The sequence below is a fragment of the Rhincodon typus genome, chromosome 27 (assembly GCF_021869965.1).
Source record: "Rhincodon typus isolate 14 chromosome 27, sRhiTyp1.1, whole genome shotgun sequence".
Classification (NCBI taxonomy): Eukaryota; Metazoa; Chordata; class Chondrichthyes; order Orectolobiformes; family Rhincodontidae; genus Rhincodon; species Rhincodon typus.
Genome location: NC_063358.1, coordinates 7,980,920 through 8,003,579, shown reverse-complemented (window position 1 = coordinate 8,003,579; position 22,660 = coordinate 7,980,920). Strand labels below are relative to the sequence as shown.

The window sequence follows — 22,660 nt, the reverse complement described above, 5'->3', positions numbered from 1 at the left end:
GGAGGGAGTGGGGGCGGGGTGGGGAGCGGAGGGAGTGGGGGCGGGGTGGGGAGCGGAGGGAGTGGGGGCGGGGTGGGGAGGGGAGGGAGTGGGGGCGGGGGGGGGAGGAGAGGGAGGGGTGGGGGGGGGGGTGGGGGTGGGGTTGGCTGGGGAGGGGTGGTCCCGCCGCTGCAGCGCAGCCACACACCGCGGCCTAGTGAGTCAGGCTGCAGCCTCCGACACAAAGCGCAGCCGCGGGGGAAGCTACCTATCTGCAATCGAAAGGTTGCGAAGAGTCTTCCTCGTCCCGGGTAGAGCGGGACAGCATGGCTGTATACACTCACCATGTCGGACAGTCAAAGACGGGCTTGAGCTGAATCGGCTGCATTTGAATCACATCGAGACAAGGCCGCACCGGATTCTGGGTAACTGGGAGTGGGCGGGGTTTCCCAAAGCCCACTGCGCATGCTAACAAACCCACCGCCACATACCCTGGGAAATGTAGTCCACCAGCGGCCGCCATTGGACTTGTCGTGTTCTGAACTACAAATCCCACTCGCCTTTGCGAACAGGTCTTGAGAGATGGAAAGCATGGACCAATGGACCCACTCGGCACTGTTTACCGGTATCAGACAGAATGTTGGAGCTGGGGTAGTAGGAACTGCAGATGCTGGAGAATCCGTTTATGTTGGAGCTGTTGGTCTTATATTGACTATATTGGTAAATCATTCTTCTCTGGAATTCAGAAGAAAAAGAGGAAATCCTATTGAGGTGAATGAGATACTAGAGAGGATTGATAAATTAGATGTGGAGAGGATGTCCCCCGATTTTGGGAGCAATCTGGAATGAGAGATTTAGGCTAAAGGGTATCAAATTGAGGAGAAGTTACCTCTCTCAAAGGGTTCAGAATCTAAAATTCACTACCGGAGATCATGGTGGAAGCCAAGACATTGAGTAAATTTAACAGATTTTTAACTAATTACAAGGTGAAGGGTTTTGGGGAGCAGGCAGGAAAATGGAGTTGAGGGTGAAATAAGATCAGTCTTGATTGTGTTAAATAGCAGAGCAGGTTCAAGGGGCTGAATTGCCTACTCCAACAGTTCTTATGTTCACAAGCCACAATGTTCCCCTTTCCGAATAGGCCTTTTGTTGCTAATTTGTTGTTAATACATCGTATGGAATGCAATGGCTCCAGAGGGTGGCTCATCACCATCTTCTTGAGGGCATTATCTCAGGAAAGCCTTGAAATTGGAGGTCCACAGGAGGTCACAATTTCAGGCACACAGGAATGTGAGAGAATATAAGATGAACTGCAATAGTGTTTAGTCAATGTTACTTTTAGTTTGTATACAGTGTGAAAATCTTAAAACTTTAAATCTTGTGTGATTCTTTCAGGCGTTCACTCTTAAAATAAAAAAGTTTTCAGTCTCTCTTAGGATCTCAATGAGATGGACTCAATGGACTTCTTGAAAATAAAAACAATTTAGAAAGTAATATAAGCCGCTACAGACCTGCTTGACCATAGGACGGCTCACATTAGGGAAAGACGACTGGTGGTGGCTTAACCTGAGGGTCACCACATCTTAGGCGAGGGGAGAGGCTGAGAAGGCGATTCTTTCATGGTAATCTCAGCTGGTGAAGGGATTAAACCCACTCTGTTGGTATCATTCTGCATGGCAAACCAGCCGTCCAGCCAACTAAGCTAACTGACCAAAGGTGAGGCAAAGGATAGGCATATCTGCAAAACTGCAAGTAGCTAGTTTAGAAAAAAGCTTTACCCACAGATGGATTTCTCTGCATTCATTCCAATGGTGTTAATTCCCATTTGTGACATTTCTATTTCCCTTCTGACTTTGCCAACTAAGACTGCCAATTAGTCCCTATTAGTGCCAATTTAAAGGCATGCTGACAGCTATGCAGTCTGCACCCGCTTAGAATTGGGTGAAACTGACAAGACATATTGCAATTCAAGTTCTTACAGTTGGCCAAGAAAGAGAATATCTGACCTGGTGGGACTGGGTTCAAACACGATCCTGAGTTGAATTGTCAATGTTCTGTGCCAGTCCCTTGCTGTAAACTTTTTCCTTAACAAAATAAATTTAACTTTGGCAGGAATTGAAACAGATATGTAAACTTAACCTTAAGAGAATGGAAACAAGGAGTCTGAAATAAGATACATTTTACTCCAGTGAGACATTAAAGGTATGACTCATTAGATACACTTTTATTTTGTCACTAAAATTTGTGAGCAGTGGAAAATATAGAAACGAGGTTATGTATTTAAAATAGAGAATTTGAAGAAAATGTGCTGAATGTGATCCCAAAGTAATTCAGCATTTGATCAGATTTAGTTAATTTACGGATGTATTGGAATGACATGTTTGGCTTCAGTGATCCTGGGCTGGAAGGGAATAAAATGGCAGTGTGGAGTTCTTATCCTGATTCTTAAACAAGGACTTAAAATCAAAGAATAACAAAACATAGAAGGGGGCTATTCGGCCCAGTGTGCCTATGTGGCTCTTCAGTACAATCATCCAAATAACACCACGCCCCTGTCCCAGTAATCATTTTCATTGAAATATTTACCCCCTTCTCTTTTGAAAGTTTTATTGAATCTGCTTTCCACCATCCTTTCCAGCAATACTTTCCAGATCACAATATCTCACTGCATGAAAATAAATGTTTCCTCACGCCATCACTGGATCATTTGCCAGTCCCCTTAATCTTGTGTCCTTTGGTTATTGACCCCTTGTATAGCTGAAAACAATTTGTTTTCATTTGCATTGTCAACATCATGATTTTGACATTTCCATCAAATCTAAATCTTCCTGAACATACATATTTGGACATTGGAGTAAGATAACACTGGACTTAGCAGTGATACCTTATGTAGTCAAATAGGCTGCAGATGCACATGGAAACTTGGGCAAAGGCCTGAAGAATTGAAAGAGCAACGGTCTTTTCAGGAGGCTGGGTAAACTCTACAGAAAACCACGGAACAGAAGGATTTGGGAGTCCTGGAGCATGAATTATAAAAAAAACCTGGTGTCCAAGTTCAGCGGGTAATAGGGAAAGCAAACAGAATGTTGACCTTTATTTAAAGGGAATGGAGTATAAAAGTAGGAAGCAAACACAGAGAATGTTGGAGAAACTGAGCAGGTCTTGCAGCACCTGTGGAGAGAGAAACAGAGTTAATGTTTCAAGTCAGTATGATTCTTCGAAGAGTTAACATTAACGTTTCTCTCTCCTTAAATGCTGCCAGACCTGCTGAGCTTCTCCAGTATTCTCTGTGGTTGTTTCAGATTTCCAACACCTGCAGTATTTTGCTGTTAGAAAAATGGGGAGCTCTTGCTGAAACAATACAAAGGCACTGGTCAGATCACAGCTGGAATACTGTGAAGCAATTTTGATTCCCTTACCTAAGGAGATTTCCTCTGGATTGGATGCAGTGCACAGCAGGTTCAATGAGTCAGTCCTGGGTATGGAGCAATTTTCTCATGAGGAGAGATTGAGTAGGTTGGGTTTACACTTGTTGGAATTCAAAAGAATGGGAGGAGAACTTATTGAAATGTGCAAGATTCTTGTGGAACTTGACAGAGTAGATGTAGAGAGATTGTTTCCCCTTGTGGATGAATCTTGGACCAGAGGGCATAATCAGTAAGGGATTGCCCATTGAGACATAAGGAAGAAGTTTTTGCTCTGAGGGTAATGAATTCTTCAGTGGAATTCTTTACAGTAGAGAGCTGTTGAGTCTTAAATATGTAGAAGGCATGAAGAATTTAATAAAGATGGATCAACTTTTTGAATTTACAATTAGCTAGCTCTGTGTTGATTTGGTAAAGGATAAAGGATATACATAACCCAGGAAGGTCAGTCACATCTTGCATAAGAGGCTTCTCTATGTCATCAAAGCAAATGGTATTACTTCTAATACTGAGCTGGATTAAAAACCTAGCCGAACTCGTCCTCACCCTCAACAACTTCTCTTTCAATTCCTCCCACTTCCTACAGACAAAGTGGGTGGCCATGGGTACCCGCATGGGCCCAAGCTGTGCCTGCCTCTTTGTAGGTTACGTGGAACAATCCCTCTTCCGTACCTACACTGGCCCTAAACCCCACCTCTTCCTCCGTTACATTGATGACTGTATCGGCACCGCCTCGTGCTCCCAGGAGGAGCTTGAACAGTTCATCCACTTCACCAACACCTTCCACCCCAACCTTAAGTTCACCTGGACCATCTGTAACACCTCTCTCACCTTCCTGGACCTCTCTGTCTCCATCTCGGGCAACTACCTAGAAACCGATATCCATTTCAAGCCCACCGACTCCCACAGCTACCTAGAATAGACCTCCTCCCACCTACCTTCCTGCAAAAATGCCATCCCCTATTCCCAATTCCTTCGCCTCCGCCGCATCTGCTCCCAGGATGAGGCATTCCACTCGCGTACATCTCAGATGTCCTCGTTTTTCAAGGACCGCAACTTGCCCCCCTCAGTGGTCGAGAACGCCCTCGACCGTGTCTCCCGCATTTCCTGCAACTCATCCCTCACACCCCCTCCCCGCAATAACAACCAAAAAAGAATCCCTCTCGTCCTCACGTACCACCCCACCAACCTCTGGATCCAACACATCATCCTCTGACACTTCCGCCATCTGCAATCCGACCCCACCACCAAAGGCATTTTTCCCTCCCCACCCTTATCTGCTTTCCGGAGGGACCACTCTCTCTGTGACTCCCTTGTCCATTCCACACTCCCCTCCAGTCCCACCACACCCGGCACTTTTCCCTGCAACCGCAGGAAGTGCTACACCTGCTCCCACACCTCCTCCCTCACCCCCATCCCAGGCCCCAAGAAGACTTTCCACATCAAGCAGATGTTCATCTGCACATCTGCTAATGTGGTATACTGCATCCGCTGTACCCATTGTGGCCTCCTCTACATCGGGGAAACCAAGCGGAGGCTTGGGGACCGCTTTGCAGAACCTACGCTCGGTTCGCAATAAACAACTGCACCTCCCAGTCGCGGACCATTTCAACTCCCCCTTCCATTCCTCAGACGACATGTCCATCCTGGGCCTCCTGCAGTGCCACAACGATGCCACCCGAAGGTTGCAGGAACAGCAACTCATTCCGCTTGGGAACCCTGCAGCCCAATGGTATCAATGTGGATTTCACAAGCTTCAAAATCTCCCCTCCCCCTACCGCATCCCAAAACCAGTCCAGCTCGTCCCCGCCTCCCTAACCTGTTCTTCCTCCCACCTATCCCCTCCTCCCCCCTCAAGCCGCACCCTCATTTCCTGCCTACTAACCTCATCCCGCCCCCTTGACCTGTCCGTCCTCCCTGGCCTGACCTATCTCCTCCCTACCTCCCCACTTACATCACCTTTACTGGCTCCATCCCCGCCTCTTTGACCTGTCTGTTTCCTCGCCACCTATCTTCTCCTCTATCCATCTTCTATACGCCTCCCCCTCTCTCCCTATTTATTTCAGAACCCCCTTCCCCTCCCCCATTTCCGATGAAGGGTCTAAGCCCGAAACGTCAGCCTTCCTCATCCTGTGATGCTGCTTGGCCTGCTGTGTTCATCCAGCTCTACACCTTGTTATCTCAGATTTTCCAGCATCTGCAGTTCCCACTATCTCTGGATTAAAAACTGGCTAGAAGCCTTGAGGCAGGAAGTAATTGTAAATGGATTCAAATCTGTTTGGAGACACCTGTGCTAAAGGGATCAGTCTTTAGACTGTTCTACTATTTTAGTTTTGATAAAGATGTAGGTGTTGGTGTATAGTCTACAAGTTTTCAGAAAATTCCAAGTATTGTGTGAGCGTTTGGTCTGTAGGTGTGGCTCAACTGTTTCAGGTTGATGTTGATGAGTCAGGAGACGGGCATATGACTTCTAAATGATAATGAACTTAGAAAAGTGCAGTGCAATGCATGTGGGCAGCATGAATGCTGAATATAGATTCACCATTCAAGGAAAGGGATTAAAGCAGGTTGAGAAAGAAAGAGCCCTGGATATTGAATTGCAAAAGCTCACTAATTCAAACAGCAATCATCCTCAGAGTGGGACTGACTATAGATGCCAAGAAAACTAAAAATATGATTGGAAACCACTAACAACTGATTGACGTTTACGCCAATCAAAACAAAGTTGACATTGTAGAGGACTTCACTTACCTGGACATTTCCATTAATATCCAGGGAGCCATAGACAAATAGCTCAATGTGAGAAAAACAAAATCAACTTTTAACCCAACTTGAAACACTCCATAACAGTAAAATACCTACCATGAAAACAGAGCTCTGGTTCTGCAATGCACTCTTCCCTCTCCAAATGGTTGTCAAACCTGGAACCTGAAAACCTGCTAGTGAAGGAAGCAGCTCACCTTTGATGTCAGATTTGTTCGAAGAATTCTAGCCATGCATTGGTGGGATGCTATACCCAACACTGAAGTAAGGGAATGCTTAGAGCAGCCTCCAGTTTCATTCATCATCTGCAAAACATGGCTCAGCTGGCTTGGCCATGTCACCTGACTTCTGTAATTGTAGCTTGTCCACGAAGTCATGCAGTGCGTCCTTATAGGACATAAAAGAAGAAGGTCACCCAAGATTAACTGGCAGCAGACTGTTAGTAGAAGTATATAGCTAGTCAACAGATGTTGGAGTGATGCAAGAATGTTGGCTATAGGTGGGAGACAATGGAGTGCTTTGTCTGCCTTGTGTGTCTCTAGATGTGGAAGTTACGAAGTCTAAGTAAGAGGACGGGGGGATCACTATTACGTTATTTAAGGCTACATTGAGATTAGATATAAGGGGTTGGCTCATCTCTCAGAGGTGATTCCTTCTGCGTTGGTGGATCACTTTGAGCATATAATTGATGCTGAAAGGAATTCAGTGCAGGATTGATCATGTGGAATAGCTCTGTTCACTTGAGGAGATCAGAGAAGAAATTCCCAGATTAATATTTCCCCAAACTAGAATGCAGTTTTAAGCTTCTTTGTGGCAGCATGGATATGAACTGGATGCTGAATTTATATATTGGACAGACCAGCTGGGCCAGAGGTTGTCTGTTATTTATTGTATGCTCGTAACTGGTGAGTGTGAAAATAAAGTAACCTATCAGGTTGTGTCAGTGCTGCTACCCTTCTATCTCCAACCTACTCTCTCCCTTTCTTGATTTCGTTGCAGCATTTGATTTTTTTTTAACCTACCTCAACAAAAGTTACTCTTTTACCAATGCCATTTTTAAATGTATGTAATGTATATTATTTTGGTTCAGTGTTAGCCGACTCAGCAAAGTCGCTAAGGCAGAGGTTCAAACCCCATTCCAAGCAGTACTGAGGAAGTGCAGTGTTGTTATAGGTGCTGTTTTTGAATAAAATATTAAACTGAGGTCTAATCTGTTTGTTTGGATGATATTAAAGACTCCATGACATTAATGGCCAAATCATTCTTAAACAAGCACCATTAATCGGATAAACCGATCAGTCAACACATTGTTGATTGGCACCTTACGGTGCACACACTAGTAATCCAGTTTGTTTTTAAAAAATTATGTTGTGAAATGTTTTGGGTGGCATGAATTGGACTACGCAAATGTAATCTTAGTTCTTTTAAGACTAACTTTTTTTTACGGAGTCCACTTTACAGCTTTTGGTGTGAGGGAAGGAAAAGTAAACACATTTTAACAACTTGTTCATCAATGCTGCATATTTGCAATTTTTCCAGGGGACAACTCAAAATTGGCCTTGGCAAAATATTTTGGGAGTAGGTTTTCTAACTTTTTTTCATGACTTACATCTTGATTAACATCACAACTATTTTTCAGGGATGGTTACATTCAATGTGTAAATCCAATGACTGCCAATTTCTTAATTTATTTGTTCTGTTTATTACTGACAAATCTAGACAAAGGACTCACATTGTAATGCTAGACACCGATATACTTGGGTAAATTGAGCCATAGTTAAGTAAAACAAAGTTTGAGTCTCCAAAGGTTGTGGAAAGTAAAAGGGCAAGAAAGGTAACTGTTTGATTCTTAGTTGGTGTTTCCATTTTGTTATGTATTTGTCCTTTATTTGGAAATGTGAAAGTGGGTTATGACAATATGAAGAATAGAATTACATAAAACATAAAAGCAGAAATAGGCCATTCAGTCTTCCTGGTCCGTGCTGGTATTTATGCTCCACATCCCTCCCTTCAGATCAGATTATCAGTATACCCTTCAATATCCTTTCTCTCTCATGCATTTATTTAGCTTCCTCTTGATTGTATCTAAGCTGCTCGCCTCAGTTACTTGTGATGGTGAATTATACATTCTAATCACTGTATGTGAAAAGAAGTTTCTCCTGAATTATCGTTGGATCTTTTAATTACTGACTTATATTTGTTACCATCATTTGCATTGCTACAATGGATACATCAGTAATGCTTTAACTTTAGTAACCACTTATAGTGTTGAGAGCTTTCATCTCAGGTGGAAACCAGTTGGATGTGGTGCTTTGACCTTAGCTCCGTTCAAGTCTAGTCAGTCGACTGAGTACTCAAAAATGAAAGACTTAGGTAAAAAGTCAAGAACGTGTAGTTGGATGGACAAGACAGTGTACTGGATATGTTTAAAAACTTGACAAGTTTAAGTCTCAGCATTTACACTTGTTAATAAATGGAAATTCAAAATAAAAATGGCAGTGATTGTTCAGAGAGCTCACATCTGCTGTTCTAACCTGGCCTGGTGTATCTGTGCAGCTGAAAAAGGCAATAGACTACCATCTTTTCAGAACAACTAGGACTGGACGATAAATGTTGACCTTACATTCCAAGAAGGACGTATCCTCAAATTAATAATTTCTTGAAGAAAGGACATCACCAAAGTGGAAATGATGAGAAGGATCACGATGATTAAATTGAGACTTGACTTGGAGAGCAGGTTGAGGGGAGGCATGGAGTAAAAGAAACCTTTAGAACACAACATCCACATGGGACTTAGTTATGTCTATTATCTAGGAGAGGTGGTACTAGTATGGACTAACTAAGATGTGGAACTTCTGAGACCAAAACATATTGTGCAAGTGAAGCAGATAGGACTATTTGCTGGAAACCTTTACATTGAGAGCTTGATTGCATGGTTAGCTGGTTCTGTTGAGTTTTGTTTTTCAGTGATGGTTTTTCTTTCTTAAAAAGCTCAACTTGTATTTGGAAAGAAAGCAGTTTCATTAAAAATGATTCTTTTGCCAAGTCCCATCTTCCAGTAGGGTGACTTACCATTTCAATGAACCCATCATTTTCAGTGGAATAGAGATTTTCAAGTGAGTATCTGTCAGTACTGGTTGTTAGAATTCAGTTTGATCTTGTGATTTTGCTTGTCTGATTTTGTTCCCACTCTTTTTCATTCATCCTGTTCTGAACATACCAAAAGCAATGTTTGTGATGTAGTTTGATCAGTGTGTGGTTATGATTTCACAACTGCTGTGAGTTGTCATCAATTCTCATTCAAAGTTTCAGAGTGAACCAAAATATTCTAAGGAATTAAGTCACAAAACCCAACAATCTGGCCAAAGAAGACATTTGGTATGTAAAAAAAAAGAAATATTGTCCAGAACCTGAAATGTTTTTAGGCCAATTTATTTGTTTGGTTCATTGCCTGACATAAACTAGGTTTCGCCAAGATGCCAAAACAGAACACTCATAAAATCTTTGAAAAATGTATGATACCTTTTCTCTTAAATATACTTTCATAAATATCCAGATTTTTAAAAAAAGACACATATGACACTTTTTCTTGGTTTTGTTTAACAAGTTAATTTCTTCTAACTGTTCATCTTGCATTATATCAGCTTAGATTTTCTGACTAGTTCCAATAGGTTGTACCCACATTTCATGGGTATTTGTCTTTCAGCCAATTTTAATAAAATTTTTCTAATATTAGGCTGTTACTTTTTCTTAGAAGTGGACAAAATATATAGTTTGAGAATTAAATATGACCTAGGGATATGATCAATGCTGGTAACAAGTAAATTACAATATAAATACAAATTACATTTCAGTTTTACATTTGGTGATTTTCTTTAATATACAAAACATATACTGCAGAAAATATTAAAAGTTTCTGGCATATTTCACAGTGCTTTGTCCAATTGGGAACAGCTGCACTTAACATTATAGGGTTCCTGTACTAGGAGAAGGTTAACTAGACTAGACGCTTTAAAATAAATGAAAGCATTTTTAGTAGTTCAAATGCTTTTGTGTGTTAAATAAGCATGTTTTCAGTATTTTACAATAGAATACTAAGAGATGATGTTAAGCGTCAGGAAAAATGCTCCAGGATTTATTAGACAAGAAGTCTGTTCTCAAGAGCTGCCAGTTTTTTTGTAAAGGCACCTAGTATAAAAATTGTTAAGGACAATATTGCATGAGTGAAAACATTAACCTGCAGTTTCTTGTACAAAAATGTTCTAATATTTTCAACTTTTATTAAATTCATAATTACATTATGAATTTTACGTGTGCACACATAAATTTACCATAAATGCTAGAGACACAGATAAGGTAGATGGCCAACAGTTTTTCGCCATGGTCGGGGAGTCTAAAACTAGAGGGCATAGGTTTAAGGTGAGAGGGGAGAGATACAAAAGGGTCCAGAGGGGCAATTATTTTTCACATAGAGGGTGGTGAGTGTCTGAAATGGGTGCCAGAGGTAGTGGTGGAAGCAAGTATAATTTTGTAATTTAAGAAACATTTGGACAGGTACATGGATGGGATAGGCATGGAGGGATATGGACCAAATGCAGGTGAATGGGACTAAATTAATTGTGAAAACTGGGCGGCATGGACAAGTCAGGCCAAAGGGTCTGTTTCCATGCTGTAAACCTCCATGACTCTATTAGAGCTGTACAAGCAGTAAATTCTCATGATGGGGATGGTCTTTGTCTGTCAATTGTGTGGCTTGAATGTTACTTGCAACTTATTAGCTCAAGCCTGAATGTTGTCCAGTCTTTTTTCATTTGGGCATAGACTGCTTCATTATCTGAGGAGCTATGAATTAACATCTCCATTTCTCATTTTGTATTGCATGGATGAAGTGGCTGAAGATGGTTGGGCATAGGACATTATGGAACTCCTACAGCAGGTAAATTTGTATGGAAGTATCCAATACCTGAGATGAGTGACCTCCAAAAGCCACAGTCATTTTCCTTTTGTATTTTGTGTTTTTGACCATTGCTTTCCTCTAGTTCTCATTGAGATCAATGTCGTTCTAGCTCCTTGACACCACACTTGTATTTACATACTGTCTTGATGTCAAGGGGCAGTCTTACTTCACTTCTTGACTTCAGCTCTTTTGTCTGTGTTTGGATCAAAGCTGTAATGTGGTTTGGAGTTGAGTGGCACTGTTGGAACTCACACTGAACCCCTGTACACAGGTGTTATTGTTGAGTAACTGCTGCTTGATAGCATCATTGATTACACTTTCTATCATATGGAGCCAATTGAGTCAGTCATAAACAGCAATATGTTGATTACAAGAGGAGTTCAGAACTGAATCATAGAATCCCTACAGTGCAAAAGCAGGCCATTCAGCCCATCGAGTCTCTGTAAAGACCCTCTGTAAAGCATCCCACCCAGACCCACTCCCCTATCCTATCCCCTTAACCCTGCATTTGCCATGGCCAATCCGGCTAACCTGAATATCTTTGGACTGTGTGAGGAAACCGGAGCACCCAAAGGAAACCCACACAGACACGGGGAGAATGTGCAAACTCCACACAGACGGTCGCCCGAGGGTGGAGTCGAACCCGGGTCCCTGGCTCTGTGAGGCAGCAGTGCTAACCACTGAGCCACCGTGCCGTCCCCAAACATATATCATCTACATATTTTTTCCTCCAAAAGTAGGTAGACTAGATTGTGGATAATCCAACATTAGTTTAATTTTTATCGTGAATCACACTTGATTAAAAGGATATGTTTTGCTGTCAGTGTTTTGATTATTTTCTCGACATTTGTCTGGAATTCCACGAGTGATTCGCAGGCACAAGGATCTTTAATAGGTGCAGCTGAAAGAGAAATAAAACATTAGGGAAAAATAGTAAGATATTCCAGTCATTCCATAAATTACTGGCTGCAGCTGCACGCCATTATACAATCATTTATTGGGATATTCACTGTGTATTATAAGCAGTGAAATTGTGAAGGTGTTGCCTCATAATTATGACTTAGATCAAGGTCTACACAATGCAGTTCTTGTGCCTTCCACTGTAATGCTGTTCAAAATAGATATTGTTGGTGTGTAACACAATATGAATTTATCCAAGTGTACTACTGCTATGTTGAATAGACTTGGTATAAGTAATAATGCTGGGTTTGACTGTTTTCTCCTGACTCCTTTATGGGTCTGATTAATGGTAGTGTAGTGGTAATCTCATTGACCTAAAAATCCAGAGGAGACAAGGGTTCAAACTCACCATGGCAGTTGGTGGAATTTAAATTCAATTAATCAATTTAATTTTTTAATAAGAAAAACAGTCTCACTGTGATGATCATGAAATTCCTGTTTATTGTTGTAAAACTCCATTTTTTATTTAATATCCTTTAGAGAAGGATATCTGCCATCCTTACCTGGCCTGGCCTATAAGTGACTCCAGATCCACAGCAATGTGCTTGATTTTTAACTGCTCTCTGAAATAGCTTAGTAAGCCACTCAGTTAAAGGGCAATTACATATGAACAATATAAATCGGCCTTGCTAATGATGCCCACATTTCATGAAAGAATAAAGAAAACACAGCATCTTATTTCCAACAGTTTAAATTAATGGATGAATAATCAGACAGTATGGGCCTATGATCACTGACTAGTTTTCTGTGTGGGAACTGGTCTAAGCCAGGCATGTCCAGGCACAAATCATCTTTGTGTCTCTCGGTCCTGCTCTCTGCTCATTTAGGACCCGGGGGAAAAGCTGAAGGTTTGACAGCAGGTTAGTAGAAATAAGGATTGTAATAAATAATGACATCGAAATGCTTTAGAACACAGATTGCAGTAGTAATGGAGATTGAATCTCCAGCATCTAGCATCTGGAATACCCAACCTGGAAACGTGATGGAGGCAGGTTCAATTGAGGGACTCAAGCGGGTATTAGATGATTATTTGGATAGAAATAGTGTGCAAGAGAATGGGGAAAATGGAGGAGATTGAGACTAAGTAATGATGCTCGTTTCAAGAGCTGATGCACGTACGAGGGGCTGAATGGTCTTCTTCTGTGCTATTACAATTCTGTGAATACCTTCCATAGGATGCTTACAAATGCTCAGGCTGTCTGCCCTATACACTGATTGTATATGCAATGAATTGATCATGTATCTTGGAGAAACCTTTTTTGGTGTGATGAACAATGATGCATAGATCTCTTTCTCTGTGAATTGATTTTACTTTGGTACAGAGTTGTGGGTAAGTACACATTGATACAGCTGAAGTCCATCACATTGCACTGATCTAAGTAAGGGAGATCTGCGAAAATTTGGCTCAATCCTTTATCACGTTTAGATTCGTTTACAGAATTTCCTTTTAATGCCACCTGCAGCCCTGCGGACTGTCTGCCCAAAGCCTTTTACTAGGCTAGTTAAAACAAAAATAAAATCACCAATCTCTTCAGGATGTCACTAGTAATGGGTCACAACTAGTAATCAGCTGGCAAGCAGATACATTAATTACAACCTGTGTGACCATAATCAATTCCTAACCCACAAGATTTTGATTTATATAGTAACCTATTGAAACAAACAATATCCAAGGTATTTTGGACATTCAAGTAAACAATGTTTAGTAGATGCCATGGTCCATTCAGGATTCTAGTCAATTAGCGAAACACAATGCCTTTTACATAGGCTGTGTTGAGTGTCTTTGATGTATCTTCCCTATCTCAGTGATCATACAGAAGATGTCTTACTTCTGATTGACATCAGGCTTGTGGGCGTGTCGTTCTCTGGGTTCAATTTGGTCTAACCTTTCAAGAAGCAGCTTCATATGAGAAACATCTCAATCAAAAGAGAAAAGTACAAACCTCAGTCAGCTATTAAAGAAAAGGGCAAGGGGCTTGCAAATCACATTCTCCAGATACAGATTAATGTCTTTTGGACCCACTGCCCAATGTACTTCAAAGTTCCGTGTTCTCTCCAAGATATCTTGCTTTTTTTATTTCAATATACCCAGTTTTCATGTTTACACAGAACCCATATTTGGTAGTTGGCATTATTCGGAGGAATGTAGACTTATGCAAAGAAATTATTGAACATCAACCCATAACTTGACATTTCTCAGTGACTTGAAACAGCCTAATCTTAATTATGACAGACAAAGTCTTGGTTATTACTCCCACAATTCTCAACAACTTTCCTTTCTTTTAGTGATTTAGTTTCTCTAACAATCGTTAACATGACACCCCTGTTTAAAAAAGGAGTAAGGCAAGAGTCAGAAAATTACAGGCTGATTAGCCTAACCTCAGTAGTGGGTAAGATTTTGGAGTCCATTGTAAAGGATGAGATTGCTGAATATTTGGAAGTGTATAGTAAAATAGGGCAAAGTCAGCATGGTTTCATCAAGGGGAGGTCATGCCTGACAAATCTGCTAGAATTCTTTGAGGAAGTAACGAGCAGGGTAGACCAAGGAGACCCAATGGATGTTATCTACCTGGACTTCAAGAAGGCCTTTGATAAGGTGCCACACAGAAGGCTGCTGAGTAAAATAAGGGCCCATGGTGTTAAAGGCAAGGTGCTAGCATGGATAGAAGATTGGCTGTCTGACAGAAAGCAGAGAGTGGGGATAAAGGGGTCTTTCTCAGGATGGCAGCCGGTGACAAGTGGAGTTCCGCAAGGGTCAGTGCTGGGATCACAACTTTTCACTTCATACATTAATGGTCTAGATGAAGGAACTGTGGGTATTCTGGCTAAGTTTGCAGACGATACGAAGATAGGTAGATGGACAAGTAGTATTGAGGAGGTGGCGAGGCTGCAGAAGGACTTGGACAGGTTAGGAGAGTGGGCAAAGAAGTGGCAGATGGAGTACAACGTGGGAAAGTGTGAGGTCATGCACTTTGGTAAGAAGAATAAAAGCATGGACTTTTCTAAATGGGGAGAAAATTCAGAAGTCTGAAGTGCAAAGAGACTTGGGAGTTCTAATCCAGGATTCTGTCAAGGTAAACTTGCAGGTTGAGTCAGTAGTCAGGAAGGCAAATGCAATGTTGGCATTTATTTTGAGAGGACTTGAATATAAAAGCAGGGATGTACTACTGAGGCTTGAAAAAGGCTCTGATCAGTCCACATTTGGAGTATTACATGTAGTTTTGGGCCCCATATCTCAGGAAGGATGTACTGGCCCTGGAGCAGGTTCAGAGGAGGTTCACAAGAATGGTCCCAGGAATGGAAAGCTTAACATATGAGGAACCTTTGGGACTATACTCATTGGAGTTTAGACGGTTGAGGGGGGATCTAATTGAAACTTTCAGAATAATGAATGGCCTGGACAAAGTGGATGTTGGGAAGATGCTTCCATTGGTAGGAGAGTCTAGGACACAAGGGCAGAGTCTTAGAGTAAAGGGAAGACCTTTTAGAACGGAGATAAGGAGAAACTATATTCAACCAGAGAGTACTGAATCTATGGAATTCACTGCCACAGAAGGCTGTAGAGGCCAGGTCATTGAGTACATTTAAGACTGAGATAGATAGGTTCTCGATTATCAAGGGGATCAAGGGTTATGGGGAGAAAGCAGGAGAATGGGGTTGAGGAACTTATCAGCCATGATTGAATGGCAGAGCAGATTCGGTGGGCCGAATGACCTAATTTCTGCTCCTATGTCTTATGGTCTTATGTTACCCTGAATTGCTTTTGATGTTTACCTCAATTTCCTTGATTTTCTTTCAGTTATAGAAGCAGTCTTGTTTCAGCCTAATTTTTGTTGCACATTTCCGACCAGCCATTTGGTTTGGTTTCACTAGGTGTCCTTTACACATCCCATTCGCTTGTGAGTAGTCATAAAAAATAAATACATTTGTTCCAGCATCTATTATCCTACACACAAAGGGTGTCTTATCAAGTTTTATTTACATGAACTGCATGAAATATAAAGCTCAGAAACAGGACATTGGGGTCAACTAGTCTATGCTGTCCCATGTCTTCTCCAATTCCATCTGCATCATCTCAGTCTTTTTGCTTATCTTTCTATTCCTTTCTTTTCTGTTGAAGATCTATCTAGATTTCTTTCGAAAGCATTTTTCAAGATTTTAGCTGTTTATCGAACTTATGAGTCATGAACCAACATTGAATTATAAATAACAATCGTTTGGCCAATATGAATAAAACAAATTATTACATGCTATGATTACTGTTGCCTAAGTGTTCCACCACATGAAGTTATGATACAACTGCAGGATCAGTGCTGAAACCTTATGCTATATTACTAATGTGTTGAGTACAAATTATATAGACAAATGTTTCAGCTATTTGATACAGAACACTTAATGGTTCAATTTTGTACAAACTAATTTGAGATTGCCCACAATACAGACATGGCCCAACCCAGACTTGCTATCATGGCAGTTCTGTTGTTGTGAGCAAATCAAAATAATTTCTTGCAATCTTAACTGATCCTTTGAGTTTTTGACATTGTCTTATTGAAGTTAGGATAGGGTTCATGGAAATAAGTCAATTTTTTCCAGCTTTCCTCAGTATGTAACAATATTACAGAGTCTCTACAGTATTTCAAAATTTGCAGGGTTCCCCAAAACAGAAGTTTGAATACCTCTGGATTAAGACACCTATAACAAATAAGGAATTATGCAGCAAGAATATTCCTTACCACATATTTTAACCTGTAATTTGTCAGCAATTTTGTTCATCGTCTTGAAATCTGCAGTATAATAATAATGATCCTTCACTGGATCTGAAGCAATAATCCTTAATTCTTCCTCAAGTGCATTCCCCACTCCAACTGCAAACATCCTAATTCCTGAAACAGATGAAGTGAATTTCTAAGTACTATTATTTTGTACATAAAACTACATTAAGACAAATATCAGTGTTGATCAGCATCAATAGAGTATGTTTTGCAATTAGAATCTGGTATGATCTGTTGCTATTGCATACTTGGTTACTTAGGATTGTGTAACAGAGAAAAACAAACATTGTAGTGCCATTTAATGATGGGTAATTGCTGTATACAGAAAGAGCTGTAGGCTCAACCCCCAATCACCATTAAATTAACCAATTCTATCTGTTGATCTTGGTGCTATTTGAAATAAGAAGAGGAACAAAATCTACTGTTGAAGATATGGGCAATGTGTGACCGATAATAGGAGAGAGTTTCATTAATATACAAGCAATCACTTTTATGTTGGCTTTCCAATGGGCTTCCAGGGCTTGAGGACTGTGACAAATATAAACATTGATGACTGTGACACATTCCACTAATAGATGTTTAAGAACGTGATAGCTTTGCAGGAAGAGATGCTGAGGACTGCAACAGATATGGAGAAAGATATTGCAAAATGTAACGCATATATACAGACATTTAGGGTGAACTTTAAATGCCCTCCTCAAGGCAGATTGGAGGCAGGAAGACATTTAATTGGGTGGAATGCAGCCAGTTTAGGACATCATCTTCTTACATCTGCCACCTGGTTAAGTCTGGTGTAAGAAGGCTTTCCCCCACTCCACTTTCCATCACCAATTGAGGGTCCTTAGTGAACAGTTATTGCCTGTTGAATTTTGATCACAGACTCCAGAGGGTGGGGTAGAGCTCGGTTGATCTGGCATCAGGAAGGAGTGGAGCCCACTGAAAGCCAACCCCCTGCCTTTGAACTTGCTAATACTGCCTAATACCAGCTTCCTGCAGTCTCCAACAACATCATCAGTCACCTTTGGCCTGACTCCCTGTTCTCTTAGCGATGTTGCCTACATTGAAAAGGTGCTGGTCTCTGATTGGCCAGCAGCTCTGGAGGAATGGGTAGATGTCAGGTGAGTTCTCCTCTCTGGGTCGGGGCCTACATTTCCCCTAATTATTTTCCAATGTGCAGACCTCTGAGGTCTGTGCACAGCAGTGGCTTCTAGAACCGGAAGCCAATGTGTTGGCATGCTGATTGGTTCGTCCAAAATCTCTAAGTGGGCGTGCTGCCCAGGCCCATGACCCTAGGAAGGCCAGTCTCTGGCCACTTAAGTTCCTGACTGGCACTTACCACAGTGGTCTTTTCCCAAAGGACACAATATGATGTCATCACCAGCTGTCTAGCTGGTGGGAGAGACCCCTGTTTACTGGCTTCAAGTCCATGGTTTGGGGGCAGTGGTGAACGGCATATTTGACATAAGGAGCAGATGTCAGTAATGTATTACTTGGAGTGCAACAGATGTTTACAAGTGCAAAATATATAGTTAATTCAAAGTGTAAAAAAAAAATTCTGTAATTGTTACCTTGATCTTTGGCTTTTTGAGCAAAATCATTAATGTAATCCTGTGAACGACCATCTGTAAAGACAATTCCGACTTTTGGGATATTTTCCCTCGCTCCTTGTGATGGAACGAAGACTTTTTCAGACAGATGTTGTAGGGCCAGGCCTGTCATTGTTCCTCTCTCCATGTACTCCATGTTCTTGACTGCGGCCTTAATGTCTTGTTTGGTTTTGAACTTGTTGAGAGGGAATTCTGTCCTGACTGAGCTGGAGTACTGAATGAGGGTGATACGTGCGTTCTGATCACCAACCTCTAGGGTATTGACAATCTGGTTGATGAATTTTTTTACCAGCTGGAAGTTTTCAGGTCTCACACTCTTTGACCCATCAATGACGAAAGCTAAATCAATGCCTCCTGAACTGCAAGCTGTGTGCAAAGTTAAAATAAGTAGTTAAAGAAGAAAGAAAGGTCTTACGTATTATCCTTCCACTTCTATGAATTATTGATGATTGTGCCCTTTGTAGATACGGCCAAATAAAAGATACCGTTGGGATCAAGCTCTTTGGAAAAACAACTAAAAATGTAAATGGATACCGCAATCTCAGAGGTCTGTAGTGAAAAAAGTTCGTAATTGTGTTGCACCTGGTTTAGAATGAACAGTCTAGATTTCTTTAGAACATTACTGTTAATGGGTTTGTTAGTGGGATGATCTATGATGTTCATTATCAATATACTCCAGGACAATGAAGCAGGGATTGAAAATCCTATGAGGGGGAAGGTGGATATACAGTAAAGATATAGTTTCTTCACAGAGCTTGTGGTTAATGTATGGAAAAGCCACAGAAGATGGTGTAGCAGGTAAGAGGGTGACTGCTATCTCAAACATTTCATGCAACTTCATCCAGAGACACAGGAGCAGGAGTGTTCTGATCAGCTGCTCCAGCCTGCTTCACCATTCGAGACGTGGAGGTGCCAGTGTTGGACTGGGGTGGACAACGTCAGAAATCATAGGTCACCAGGTTATAGTCCAACAGGTTTATTTGAAAACACAAGCTTTCGGAGTCTTACTCTTTCTTCAGGTGTTAGTGAGAGGGTAATATCAGACAAAATTTATAAGTAAAAGACCAAAGGGTCACACCATTGATCAGGATGTACTAAACAAACCTAAGATGCTGTTAAATTTTTAATCAGTTCGCAGGTTTTAATTGATTAACCTGTATGTGTAAATGCCTGAATTCCTTTCAAGTCACTCAGAGAATTAAAGGTTTTATCAAGGTAAAGAAGAGGTGACATTTTAGGTCTGACAATGCAGTGAATCTGTGTTTTGTTTGGAGTCAGACTGGTTTTATTTCTAAAGTGGGAATTTATAAAACTCCACATTGACTGACTGCCTATAAATTGTGTGCTTTTTGAACAAAATAGAATGTATCTGCAAATATAAATTCAACCCATAGATTTACGTGTGTGGGTGTGTACATGTGTGAGAGTGTGTGTGTATGTGTGGGAGAGACTGAGTATGTGTGTGTGGGGGGGGAAGAGAGTGTGTGTGTGTGTGTGTGTTGCACAACAATTGCCAAGCGGAGATGTTCCCTCCCAGTTGGGGAACACTTCAGCGGTCAAGGACATTCAGCCTTGGATCTTCGGGTAAGCGTCCACCAAAGCAGGCTTTGGGGAACACAAAAATGCAGAGTCACTGAGCAGAGGCTGATAGCCACGTTCTGTACCCATGAGGACGGCCTTAACCCGGATCTTGGGTTCATGTCGCACTACAGGTGATACACCACATTATACACTCTCACACATACACTCACACACTCGCATACATACACAAACACTCACATAAACATACATACACTCGCAGATCTACTCTCATACAGATACTATCTCTCTCTCTCTCACACACACACCCACACACACACGCTCTCCCAGACACACACACACGCGCGCGCGCGCTCTCCCAGACACACACACGCTTGCACGCTCTCCCAGACACACATGCACACTCTCCCAGACACACACGCATGCACGCATGCTCTCCCAGACACACACGCATGCATGCACGCTCTCCCAGACACACATGCACGCTCTCCCAGACACACACACACACGCACGCACACGCACGCTCTCCCAGACACACACGCACGCTCTCCCAGACACACACACACACGCACGCTCTCCCATACACACACACACGCACGCTCTCCCAGACACGCACGCATGCACGCTCTCCCAGACACGCACGCACGCACGCTCTCCCAGACACGCACGCTCTCCCAGACACACATGCACACGCACGCACGCTCTCCCAGACAGGCACGCTCTCCCAGACGCACATGCACGCTCTCCCAGACACACACACACACGCACGCGCACGCACGCTCTCCCATACACACACACACGCACACGCACGCTCTCCCATACACACACACACGCATGCTCTCCCAGACACACACACGCACACGCACGCTCTCCCAGACACACACACGCATATGCACGCACTCCCAGACACACACACGCATATGCACGCACTCCCAGACACACACACGCACATGCATGCTCTCCCAGACACACACGCACGCACGCATGCTCTCCCAGACACATGCACATGCACACGCACGCTCTCCGACATACGCACGCATGCACGCATGCTCTCCCATACACACACACGCACACGCACGCTCTCCCAGACACACACGCACACGCACGCTCTCCCAGACACACGCACGCACACTCTCCCAGACACACGCACGCACGCACATTCTCCCAGACACACACGCATGCACGCTCTCCCAGACACACGCACACGCACGCACGCTCTTCCAGACACGCACACACACGCACACGCTCTCCCAGACACGCACACACACGCACGCACGCTCTCCCAGGCATGCACACGCACACGCACCCACGCTCTCCCAGACACACACACGCACGCTCTCCCAGACACGCACGCACACACACGCACGCTCTCCCAGACATGCACACGCACACACACACGCATGCTCTCCCAGACACGCACACGCACGACCCACATGCACGCACGCTCTCCCAGACACACACACACATGCATGCACACGCACGATCTCCCAGACACACACGCACGCACATGCACGCACGCTCTCCCAGACACACATGCACGCACGCACGCTCTCCCAGACACACGCATGCACGCTCTCCCAGACACACGCACACACGCACGACGCTCTCCCAGACACATGTGCACTCACGCTCTCCCACACACGCACGCTCTCCCAGACACGCACGCACACTCAGACACGCATGCGCACACGCACGCACGCTCTCCCAGACACGCACGCATGCACGCTCTCCCAGACACACATGCATGCATGTTCTCCCAGACATGCACGCACACTCTCCCAGCCATGCATGCATGCACGCTCTCCCAGCCACACACGCACGCACGCAAACACGCTCTCCCAGACATGCACGCTCTCCCAGCCACGCACGCACGCACACTCTCCCAGCCACACACGCACGCAAGCACATTCTCCCAGACACGCACGCTCTCCCAGACACACACACACGCACGCACGCTCTCCCAGACACACACATGCACGCACGCTCTCCCAGATAAACAGGCACGCACGCACGCTCTCCCAGACACACACGCACGCTCTCCCAGACACGCACGCACGCACGCTCTCCCAGACTCGCACGCATGCACGCTCTCCCAGACTCGCACGCACGCGCTCACAGACTCGCACGCACGCACGCGCTCCCAGACTCGCATGCACGCACGTGCTCCCAGACTCTCACGCACGGACGTGCTCCCAGACACACACGCCCGCACGCTCTCCCAGCCACGCACGCTCTCCCAGACACACACACACATGCAGGCACGCTCTCCCAGACACACACGCATGCACGCTCTCCCAGACATGCACGCATGTACGCTCTCCCAGACTCACGCACGCACGCTCTCCCAGACACACACACGCACGCACGCTCTCCCAGACACACACACACACAGGCACACTCTCCCAGACACGCACGCAGGCACGCTCTCCCAGTCACGCACGCACGCTCTCCCAGACTCACACGCACGCACGCACACCCAGACACGCATGCGCACACGCACGCATGCACGCTCTCCCAGACACACACGCACGTTCTCCCAGACACACACGCACGCATGTTCTCCCAGACACGCACGCACGCTCTCCCAGCCATGCATGCATGCACGCTCTCCCAGAAACGCACGCGCGCACGCTCTCCCAGACACGCACGCATGCTCTC

The 22,660-nt window shown here is 43.6% G+C and overlaps 2 protein-coding genes across 3 annotated transcripts in view; both read right to left on the bottom strand.

The window, feature by feature from the left end:
- ppp1r8a (protein phosphatase 1, regulatory subunit 8a) overlaps nucleotides 1-429 on the bottom strand; it is a 54,868-nt gene extending 54,439 nt beyond the window's left edge. Inside the window, exon 1 of one of the 2 annotated variants that reach the window (XM_048613030.1) lies at nucleotides 324-429. Coding sequence is in view for 1 of the 2 variants with exons in the window: in XM_048613029.1 (XP_048468986.1) it covers nucleotides 324-367 (44 nt within the window). In the remaining variant the exon portion in view is untranslated. The remainder of the gene's footprint in view (nucleotides 1-323) is intronic. The other variant, XM_048613029.1, reaches the window with a different exon arrangement.
- A 9,876-nt stretch (nucleotides 430-10,305) lies between these two features.
- Nucleotides 10,306-22,660, bottom strand: part of matn1 (matrilin 1) — a 27,520-nt gene continuing 15,165 nt past the window's right edge. The window contains exons 5-8 of the mRNA XM_020510294.2: nucleotides 18,425-18,829; nucleotides 16,818-16,967; nucleotides 11,936-12,025; nucleotides 10,306-10,358 (exon numbers count right to left, since the gene is read on the bottom strand). Of these exons, the coding sequence (XP_020365883.2) occupies nucleotides 10,306-10,358; nucleotides 11,936-12,025; nucleotides 16,818-16,967; nucleotides 18,425-18,829 (698 nt within the window). The remainder of the gene's footprint in view (nucleotides 10,359-11,935; nucleotides 12,026-16,817; nucleotides 16,968-18,424; nucleotides 18,830-22,660) is intronic.